General features: G+C 36.0%; 1 protein-coding gene across 1 annotated transcript; it reads left to right on the plus strand.

Moving 5' to 3' along the window:
* Positions 1-1622: 1622 nt before the first annotated feature.
* On the plus strand, positions 1623-11227 carry LOC132605862 (uncharacterized). Its single transcript, XM_060319124.1, has 4 exons — positions 1623-1777; positions 4141-5171; positions 9960-10076; positions 10164-11227. Exons 2-4 carry the CDS (start codon positions 4158-4160, stop codon positions 10935-10937), a joined length of 1905 nt encoding a protein of 634 aa, XP_060175107.1. The 5' UTR covers positions 1623-1777; positions 4141-4157; the 3' UTR covers positions 10938-11227.
* The last annotated feature ends 339 nt before the right edge of the window (positions 11228-11566 follow it).

Below are 11566 nucleotides of genomic sequence, written 5' to 3' on the forward strand. Positions count from 1 at the left end.
CGACCACCGATTTTGTATGGATTTTTTCGGATCTGACTAGATTTTCATTTGTCTCCGGTGACGTGAAGCGTAGAAGCCTCATTCTCAGATCTGCTTGGATTTTCTAATTATAAATAGAGTATATACAATGTATTCTCAAATCTGACCAGATTTTCGTTCATCTCCATTTCGAGTGTAAATATAGTGTAGTTTTATATTTTCGCATATGGCCTCCGTGAATGACAAGATGCGAGAAGCAAAACTGAGACGGTTTGGGAATATGAAGAGGAGATACATGGATGCCCCAGCGCGGAGGTGTGAAAGGTTGGCTATAGACAGTTTTAGGAGAGATAGAGGTAGGCCGAAAAAGTATTGGGAAGAGGTGATTAGACAGGACATGGCCCAGTTCCAGCTTACCGAGGACATGACCTTAGATATGAGGTAATGGAGGACATAGATTAAGGTAAAATGTTAGTAGGTAGTTGAGTGTGTCCCGCTTATCCTTTTGTACTAGTAGTCGTAGTATCGCTCTTTTAGTTTCTTGTCATTTGATTTCTGTTACTATATGTTATTTCTTATACTTCGATTAACTTATTTATCTGTAGTAGCTACTGCTTCTTTTTTTCCAGACTGCTTTGTCATGGCTTATTCGCTTTCATTATTTCCTTTTTCATACTGTTTTGAATTGTATGTCCTTATGCCGGAAGTCTATCAAAAACAACCTCTCTGCTTCCCAAGGTAGGGTGAGGTCTGCGTACACTATCCTCCCAGACCCCACTTTGTGGGATTTCACTGGGTACGTTATTGCTGTATTTCTGTATTTTGAAGGAGGAATTTTTCGGCAAATCCCTGTATTTTTTAAAATTTTGTTGTTTGTATCCTTGTATACAGTGTATTTCGCCTTTGATTGTACCATGTATGTATTATTTTTTCAGTATGAGTGTATTTTTGTTGTTTGTATCTTTGTATACATTGTATTTTTATGAGTGTATCATTGTTTGACTGTATCTTTGTGGTTACCTATACTATGTATACACTCCTTTTTTTTTTCTTTTTTTTTTTAATTATTTGTATCCTTATAAACACCCACATTACTCGTTGCGAATACAATTGACACATGCTGTATTCGTTGCGCAAATGAATACAGCCACCTGACAATTAAAATGTAGCTTGGAACTGTAAATAACGAAATTATAGCTATCGTAGTATTTATTTATTAATTTAATTTAAATTAAAAAATTTTTTGGAAGCTGCAGGCGCACATAGGGCCTCGAAAAAGAAGGGATATTCATCTGAAAAATTTGACGGTTTAGATTTCATCACATTCATCACGCCCCTCTCGTTGCGCAAACGAATTCAGTCGACACAAGTTGTATTCGTTGCGCGAACGAATACAATTAATACATTCGCCTGACAATATACGAACCGTAAATAACAGAACTATAGCTATTGCATTGAAAACTTAGTTTTTTATGAAATTATAGCATACTAGACAATTCTCCTCTCATAAGCTAACCTTTGGGATTGAATTAGGCCAAAACTTCATTCTTAATATTTAATTTAAATTAAAAATTCTTAACGTATAAGGCCTGAAAAAGAAGGGATATTCATCTGACAATTCGACGGTTCAGATTTAATCACCAAATTCATCACCGTCCTCTTTTGTATCGTCATTTCCCTCCCTATAAAAACAGAGAAATAAACTCAATCAAAACATAAAAAATAAAACAGAAATAAACTTCAAACCCTAATTGAGGTTTTTTTTTTCGCTTCTCCGTTCAATTGACGTTATTTACAGGTAAATTATCGTTTAATTTCCATCTAGATTTCATTTATGCTGTTATTGTTTTCGAATTAAGTATTTGAATTTTTGATTTCTATTTGTTTTTTGAATATTTCTAATTCGTATTTTTGTAAATGTAATTGTGGATGAATTAAGCTTTGTTTCTGCGATTTATTTTGTGTGTTTGAGATGTATTTGTGGATGAATTAAGCTTTATCTCGTTATTACTTATTTGATTTTTTGATTTTTAGGTTTTCTTTTATTCGTTGAGCTAAATTCGTTGATTTTTTTTTTTTTAAATGTATTGGTGAATGAATTAAGCTTTGTTTCTGCGATTTCACAGTTTTTTCTCATTATTTCTCATAAATTGACATTAAAAAAAAAAATCGTTGAGTTTTGTATTATTTAAATGTTCACAGCTTTTATCAGTATTTATCATAAACCGACATTAAAAAAAGAAAGAAATTCGTCGAATTTTGTATTTTTATAAAGTATTTGTTGATGAATTGAGCTTTTTTGCTGCGAATTCACAGTTTTTCTCATTATTACGTATTTGATTTTTAGGTTTTCTATTAGTTCGATGAGAACGAGATTAATGAATCGGATGTTTTTCACCCATTTTTCACCAGCAATTACTAATTAGCCTCAAATTATGAGCTTATTACTTTATTTATCATAAATTGACATTAAAAAATGAAGTTCGTCAAATTTTGTACTGTTTTAAATGTATTTGTGGATGAATTGAGCTTTGTTTCGGTGATTTCACAGTTTTTCTCATTATTTTATGCCGGAATAGTTCTCTGATTACATATTTGTACGAATCTCACTTTAACAACAACAACAACCCAGTGAAATCCCACATCGTGGGGTCTGGGGAGGGTAGAGTGTATGCAGACCTTACTCCTACCTTGCTCCTACCAAGGTAGGACGGCTGTTTTCGAAAGACCCTCAGCTCAATAAAAGCATAAAAAGAAGTCAGATAAGGTTAAGAGAGTCAAAGCGATATGAAATGAAATAATGCAAGCGACACAGATAAATCACTTGTACGAATCTCACTTTATTTATCATAAATCAACATTAAAAATTGAATTTTGTACTTTTTACATATATTTGTGGATGAATTGAGCTTTGTTTCTGCGGTCTCACAGTTTTTCTCATTATTTATGCCGGAATAGTTCTCCGATTACGTTTTTTTTTACGAATCTCACTTTGTTTATCATAAATCGACCTTAAAAAATGAATTCGTCGAATTTTGTACCTGTTAGATGTATTTATTGATGAATTGAGTTTTGTTTCTGCAGTCTTACAGTTTTTCTCATTATTTATGCCGGAATAGTTCTCCGATTACGTTTTTTTTTACGAATCTCACTTTGTTTATCATAAATCGACCTTAAAAAATGAATTCGTCGAATTTTGTACCTGTTAGATGTATTTATTGATGAATTGAGTTTTGTTTCTGCAGTCTTACAGTTTTTCTCATTATTTATGCCGGAATAGTTCTCCGGTTATGTTTTTTAACGAATCTCGCTTTGTTTATCATAAATCGACATTTAAAAAATTGGAATTTGTTGAATTTTGTATTTTTTTAAACGTATTTGTGGATGAAATAGCTATGTTTCTGTCTCACAGTTTTTCTCATTATTTATGCCTCAAATTTTTGATATTTAGGTATTTTTTATTAGCTCAATGAGATGAGATTGATGAATCGCATGCTTTTCACCTTTTTTTTCACCAGCAATAACTATTTAGCATCAAATTATGAGCTAGTTTGGGTTGTAGGAATCTTACTTTTATTTATCATAAATCGGCATTTAAAAAAAAAATGAAATTCACAATTTTTGTAATTTGCTTAAATGTATTTGTGGATAAATCGTGCTTTTGTTTCTGTGATCTCGGAGTTTTTCTCATTATTATCGTTTTTATATTCTTTAAGGTGGTCTCTAGTTCTAGATTGAAATCGAGATGCTTATGTATGTTGCAGTTGTTTGCTCTTTTTGTAGATATTAGGGGTAAGGGTAGAGATAAAGGCAAAACTAAAACTGGTTTAGTTCATTGCTTGGGAGTCTCCTCTTTCTCCTGAACTTTACTATGGCGACATACTACCTTCTTGATTTTTGTTTTTTCATATCTGAATTAATTTTTTAATGGATAGAGGAAGTGGTTCATTCTTCAATGGCTTTAACTAATCTAAATGGGTGTTTCTAGCTGCTTCACTCATTTATTCCTATATGATAGACGGGGTTTTGCGAGCTTCCTTACTTTAATTTTCTGACCTCATTTCCATTGCGCGCCGTGCACTTGTTTATTCATACCAAGGCTTGTTTTCTCATTACATACTGGGGAGTTCTACTTGCGATTTTTGACACCCTTTGATTCAGAGATACATAGGTTCTTGATGGTGCGCAAAAGAGCATCGTCTCCTGTTGCTTATGAAGCTGCTTTGACAAGTGACTCCAATGAGGACGAAACCAATGTCAAAACTGGCGGTTCAGTGGAAACAACAGTAACTGAGCAAACAGTAACTGAGCAAACAATGATCACTGTTGTAGCAGAAGAAGAAAATGATGGAGCAGAAGGAGAAAATAATGAAGCAGAAGAAGAGAGTGATGGAGCAGAAGAAGAAACTTTAGAGGGAGAACTTGCTATGGAGGAATATGAAGATTATGAAGAAAATGAAGTGGTTGGAGGAGGAGATGAAACATGTAGTGCTGATAATAAAGAAGAAGATGTCACTGGTAATGATGAAGGTAATAACCAGGAAACTGCCATAGAACAAGAAGGTAGTAAACAGAACATAGATGATAAGCAGGTAGGAGGTGCTGCTGGAATGGACAAAGATAACCAAGAAATTGGTATGGAAAAAAATGAAGATGAAACAAATGCAAACGAAAAGAATGAAGAGAAAGTGGGAGGAAGTTTGAAACAAAAAACTAAAAGAATGAGGAAAAGGAATAATAAGAAGAGAAAGGCAAATGGAACCCCCCAAGAGAAAGGTGAAAATAAGCAAGTTATGAAGAAAGTAGCCTCTAATGTCAAGGTTAGGGAGGATTTGGGAAAATTGGACTCAAAAGTTGTTGAGCAAAGCTCTAAGAAAGATGCCTCCAAAGATAAGTCGAGGGTGGCCAAAGACAAGCCCGAGCCATCAAGCAAGAAGTCATCCGCGAAGAAGAAGGCTAATAGCATGGGTATGATCTTCATGTGCAACTCCGAGACTAAGAATGACTGCTATCGTTACAAGGTTCTAGGATTGCCGGCAAACAAGAAAGAGACAGTGGAAAAAATTTATAAGGGGATGAGGCTTTTCCTTTATGATGTTGATTTGAAGTTGATGTACGGGATCTATAAAGCTGCAGGACGTGGTGGTTCAAATCTTGCACCCAAGGCTTTCAAGTCTCAATTTCCATCTCAGGTTAGCTAGTTGTGCTATCAATGCCCTCTAACCTTCAATTGCTTTTCTCTTTATAATGTTTTGGCTAGGGACAATAACTCTAGTTGTCATATGAGAGAAGTACCCTTTTACGGGGAATAGATAGTTTATAAGTGCTTGCTTGAGCACCTTTAAGCTTGAAGTTTTAAGTAAGGGTGTTGGGTTAAGCACCTTGAGGTCTCAGATTCAAATCACAGCAGAGACATAAACACTAGATGATTTCTTCCACTCTGTCCTACCTTGGTGGACAGAGTTACCTGATACCTGTTGCTGGTGGGAGATGACAGGTATCCATAAAATTAGTCGAGCTGCGTGCAAGCTGGCACAAACTCTACGGTTATAAAAAAAAAAAAAAGTAAGGGTGTTCATTGGCCGTTTGAATTAGGTATTCGGTTCGGTTTTTCGATTTTTGTTTATCTTAAGAACAATATTTAAGCCGAAATGAATCTAGGTCGATTTTGTTTTTCTTTTTGGTTCAGTTTGGGCTTGATTGGGACGGAGGGAGTATAGTTTTATAATTGAATTATAGTTTATGATTATATGTAAATTCAAACAATTTTAGGATCTTAAAATAATGTAGTTATATAAGATATCAATGATTTGAGTCGTTTGACCTTTGTAATAAAAACTTCTTCATTTTTAAAAAAGAGATGGAGTAGTTGTCAATGAGATGGTACAAATGATACCATGTACTTACCCGCAAGGGTGACTTAGTTGGTTGAGCATGGGGCTTTCATAATGGAGGTCTCAGGTTCGAAACCCTCCCCTACGACAGCAGGGGATTTGCCTTTTGGGTCGAGCTCGTCGCACGGGGCTTGTCTAATGCGGTTTATCTCTCCTGTGTGGTTTGCGAGCTATTACGCAGGAGCTGGGTTTACCTTGTGAGCACCCGAAGGGTAGCGGCTGCGGGTTCCCATGTCATCAAAAAAAAAAAAATGATACCATGTACTTGGAAACCCCCTATTTGCCAATAGAGATGTTGGCTTACTTCCACACCGGATATATCGTGTATAACCCCTTTACAGTATTGATTGAACATGTTAGAACATTCATATTGCCTTGCCAAAAAATTGAACTTTAAACAATTTTTTTTGATTCAACCATCTCATTGTCTATTTGAATTAGATACCAACTAAGATTTAGAATGCTAATAAATCACATAGTTTTGGTATGAAGGCAAAAAAAAAAAAAAAGGAAAAAAAAAGAAAAAATGCATAACACGGACATACATCGCGAAGTTGTGTCCGTTTAAAGTTTTAATCCTTCTCATATGTTATATAACTCTCTTATTTTCAATTATTTTGTTCATTGTGATAAACATACGATCTATATTTTATCTACTACTATGTTCCAATTTATATGACACTCTTTCTGTTATAATCTGCTTAAGAAAGAATGACACATTTTTATGTTTCAAGACTCTTTAACCCTAAATTTTTTCATTTACCCTTATGACATATTCGTATAATCATATAAACGGCGTTGTCATGGTTAAAAACCACGAGTCTTAAAGTTACTTTTGGTATGTGCTAAAAGTTTGTCTTTTTTTCTTAATTCGGTGTTTTTTCGAAGATCTATAAGGTTAAACGAGGAGAGCAACTTAAGACCTGAAGTTTGCTTTCTTTAATATTAGCTTTTGGGTGTGTTTGGTATTACCCACCCTATCCCAACCCCCACACCCCACCTTCCACCACCCCCTCTCAATTTTCTTTTTCATATATTTTATTTTATTATAAAAATTTATAAAGAATGGAAAAACATTTCTTACCCCCCACTACCACCATCCCCAAAATTTCCATTTTACATAATTTTATAAATATTTTATTAAAAAAGAAAGTTTTTCTTATTCCAACCCCGCTGCCTACCCCACCTTCCAACTTGTACTTCCCACCACCAAAAGTTGCTCTCCGAATTCAAAAAATCATAGTGTTATGCTTTGAGTGTATGCAAATGCTCCTAAAATGACATTTTCGAACTTGCGTATCAAACACAAGAAAATGAGTAGGAAAACACTTATTTTCCGAGAAATAATTTCTTGGAAAGCATTTTCCGTGGAAAACATTTTCCGTCATCATACCAAACACACCCTTTATCAACATCAATTTTCGTGAAGTATTATAAACTAAATTTATTGTACTCTACGAACATAAGTATAATTAAAGACTAAAGTAGAAACACAAAAAGTAAATGGAAATAGATGACATATAAGAAACACCAAAACAAAAGCCCGGTGTTGAACCAGCCTTCAACTTACCCACTATAATGGTTACAGGTCGTGGGCTGCTTCCAGGGCCTCCTTTTTTTTGAGAAAGTATGTTATGGTGAAATATGGGCTGTACTTTGGAGGGGAGAATTAGCAAGGTGTTACCGATTATGGATGTCACTCTGATTTAGAGCAGATCAGCTAGTAAATTCTTTTAACTAGATATGTTTTTGCACTAGTGAGGTGCGTAGACAACCAGGTGCTAGTTGGTTTTCTTGTTATGGTAAAGATGATCTGTTGTTCAGATTACCTACATTCTGTCTTTTGAAGTGTTTTTGTGCCTTTACGAATAACTAAATTCATTGGATTGGTAATAAAAAAGAATAACTAAAATTGTTGGATTGGCTGCTGTAAGAAACATCTAGGTAAAGGTTTTTATCCATCTAATATGGAGGTACTAATAGGAAACAAATTATCCCCTTTAGGTGGAATTCCTTTTCTGACAGTAAACGTCGCACATGTAAATATGGGCTGGACTCCAAACCCAATGTGCCACAAAACTAGTTTTGACCATCAAACAGAAAAAAGACAAAAGAGAATAGGAGATTGATATTCCTGGAAATGGTAGAGAGAAGGTAAATTCCTTATAAATTTTGGACAGTGAAATGTCCTGAAACCATTACAAGTTTTATTCCTTGCATCTGAAATGTTTTGTCAATGTATTCTTTAGAGGTAAAGAGGATGAACATAAGGGACTTTGCCAAGAAAGAGTATGTCAGAGGTTGAACTTGATTGGCTAAAAGGTCTGTGATTTGTCCATTTGGGAATCAACTGTGATTTGTCCATTTGGGAATCAACTGTAATTTGTCCATTTACGGTGTGTTTGGCGTGTAAGATAAAATTGATGGTCAGTTTCTGTCGTGGATGGGTGTAGAAGTACTTGATATCTTGTAATCATAGAAAGTGGCGCTAGGGCATGTGAGAAATGTTTGGGTGATGATTAATTATTAAAAGTCAAAAATAGTTGCTATGAAACTAGTGATATTAGAGTACAGTTACTAGTAAAAATGATCAAGGTCTCGTCATTTTCTCCTCATTTGGTGTATAATGTGCTCAGTGAGATAATTTTTTGAACAAATTGAGGCATCCTAACACTAGAAAACAATAAATAATTTCGTGAAGGGAAAACCCTACTTCCTTGTAACAATTAGGCAAGAGTTATTTGGTTTGTGCCTATAATTTATCCCTTAGCAGCACTGAGGAGACAACCAATAGGCAATCAGGTTGAGTGCTTATTTTCCATCTGCGTATGTGCATGCATGTTGGTGTAACAGAATGGCAGAAAAAAAATAATAAAGCAGAGAGATGATTATCTAATTTCAGGTCAAGTAATGCCCTTTATGTTCACACGTGAGTTGGCGAGTATAATAGCCAAAGGGATTATCAAGTATTTGCAGTTCAGTCTGACCCCAAAAAGAGCTCCCTTCTATTTCTTTGATAGATATGTCTGAAGGTTGTGATTTTACAATCTTTTCTTTTGATAGGCACAGATTGTAAGTTTACGTGTGAAATATTGTAGGCAGCTTTGTATACAGCTTTGTATACAATCGTAGAATAGGCATGTCGAGAGTAGGATGAGAACTTTTTGTCTGTTTTTCAGATTCTTCTTTGCTCCTGATACACCGCTTAAATTTTCTTACTTCCCATTTGCAACCCAAGGGTGTGGCCTAGTGGTCAATGAAGTGGATTGAGAACCATGAGGTAGAAGGCTCAAATCCCGGGTAGAAAAAACAGTAGGTGATTTTTTTCCATATGTCCAATCCTTAGTGGACAGAGTTACCAGTACCTGTGCTGGTGGGAGGTAGCAGTTACCTCGTGGAACAACATTTTTTTCCCATTTCCAACTGCACCTTAAGTGCTGCTCCAACCATTAGATGTAAAAATTTCTTCCCTTTATTTATGTTAGATGGATATAGCAGAACCCTTTCTAATTTTGCATGGATGTACATGTGATGCATACTGAAGGTAATGCCACAATAGTTATGAAGAACTTTTGAGGCTTGGTTTGTTCGGTCAAATTCTTTTGAGTGCCTTTTTATATACTGTGTTTAAAGTCGGAATATTTCAGTCCAAACCTTTTTCCTGTTTCCTTCTGCCTATCCTGGCTTAGAAAAAGACAGCCCTGTGGTACTGATTAAAAGCAAAGTTGCTTTCTCTATGGCACTTAAGGCCACCAATAAGATCAGTCTTGTGTCAATGCCTTGGAATAATCTTCAAGCATCTATCTAACAATCAGATGACTTTGATGCTTTGGCATGTGTACTGGTGACCCTTGGGTTTGGGCGGCTTTGCGACACAATTGGTATTGTAACTGACTACTCTTAAGCGGAATAATGTAAATGTCTATGTATGCGAAACCTAGGATCTTGGTTTGTTTGAAAGACTTCCTTAACAAACATAAGGTTTTGAATTTTACTGGTGCTTCTCTTTATGTGATTTAATGGTAAGTGGGAGAATTTTTTTGATTTGTACATTTTGTGTTAATTTTTATTGAAAATATATTTCAGGTTCGTTTTACTGTTCTTGAGGATTGCTTACCACTAGCAGAGGAGACTTTCAGGCATGCGATTAAGAAGAACTATTACTCAAGGTCAAAGTTTAATTGCCAGTTGTCCTCTGAACAGGTAGGACATCTTATTTGCATTAATGGATATCCCTAGCATTTGCAAGTGTTGTCTCTTAATTTGTTTGTATTTGCTTCTAATCGATAGGTGAAGGACCTGTGTAAGCTTTTCACTGCTGTGAGCAAAGGGTCCAGGTCCAAAGACACACGGCTCGGACCTGAGACCCGTGTGGTATCCACACGAGACAGAGCTAAGAGGCGAGGTCGGGATGAAAGAAGACGTCCTGATCGTGCCCCTCGACGATTTGAGCGGGTTGAAGAGCGTGGGTATCGTGAGCAGGTTGAAGATCGTCGGTACCGTGAGCAGTTTGAAGATCGTCGGTACCGTGAACATCCCCATTTTCATGAAAGGAGCTTAATTACGTCACCTTTGGTACCATTAGCCCCGCTTCAACCTTTACCACCACCTTCTCCTGTTCAATCTGATGCATATGATAGGACCTTGGGAAGAGATCCTTATAGACGGGACACAGTGATACAGCATAATGATTCTTACAGGCAGAGCCGATTGGTGGAACTCCCTGATGCTTATAGGCGGGATGCAGTGATAGGCAATGCTGATGTTTACAGAAGAGAGCCATTAGTAGAGCCACGCGATTACTACAGACAGGAGGTAATCCCAGAGCGTCGTGATCCCTATGTGCTGTACCGTGAGCATCTATCATACCATGATCCTGTTAACTCGGCGCGCTCCCTGCCCGAGTATAATCCCCCTCCAGCCGGTCTGCGATCAGAATATCGTCGTGGTCGTATATCTACCGAGTATAGTTCTTCTACTAGAAGCATGCGTCCTGAATACCCTTCGTCTGCAGCAAGCTCTCTGTATGAGTACCCTCTTCGTCAACCCCAATATCGATATTAGGTTACATAAAAGGTACCGTCGCATGACGCTCTGGTTATCATTCCCATCAGAATCATGCAGCTTAGAACTTCAGAGTATCTAGAATGTGCTCAAAATCCATTAGGGGTTCTATTTTATGTTGTAGTTTGAACTGTATTACATGTTATTCCTCCATTCTTGCCATAAGCAAGAGGCTTAGGAGATGGTATGCCTTATTTTGTGTTTTGATCAGACTATTCTTTTCTTGCAGAGGAGACATACTTTATGCCAGTTAGCTTATATTAAAAAGAAAAAAACAAAACTTTATGCCAGAGTTCTCTTTTATTTTTCGGTTGTCAGTAGTTTTATCAGTATAGCCTTACAGAGGTTTTCTGTTCAACAATTTGAAAAAGGAGTTCTGTGTTTTGCTATTTTACTGCTTATCGGCAAAGGTCAGAAAGTTTGTCTGAACTTTTCAATTTTGCAGCTTTTGGTTTTGTTTGATAGAAAAACAATTTCTGGCAATAATGCTTTTCCAATTTGTTTTTACCAAACATCATTTTGCGTTCTCTTTAGAGGCTATAGGTTATTATACTATTCAGTTAAGCCACTGTTTGGCCATAGATTTTGAAGTTGAAAATTGAAAATTTGAGTTTTGAAGTTATGATTTT

The sequence above is a fragment of the Lycium barbarum genome, chromosome 8 (genome assembly GCF_019175385.1).
Source record: "Lycium barbarum isolate Lr01 chromosome 8, ASM1917538v2, whole genome shotgun sequence".
Lineage (NCBI taxonomy): Eukaryota > Viridiplantae > Streptophyta > Magnoliopsida > Solanales > Solanaceae > Lycium > Lycium barbarum.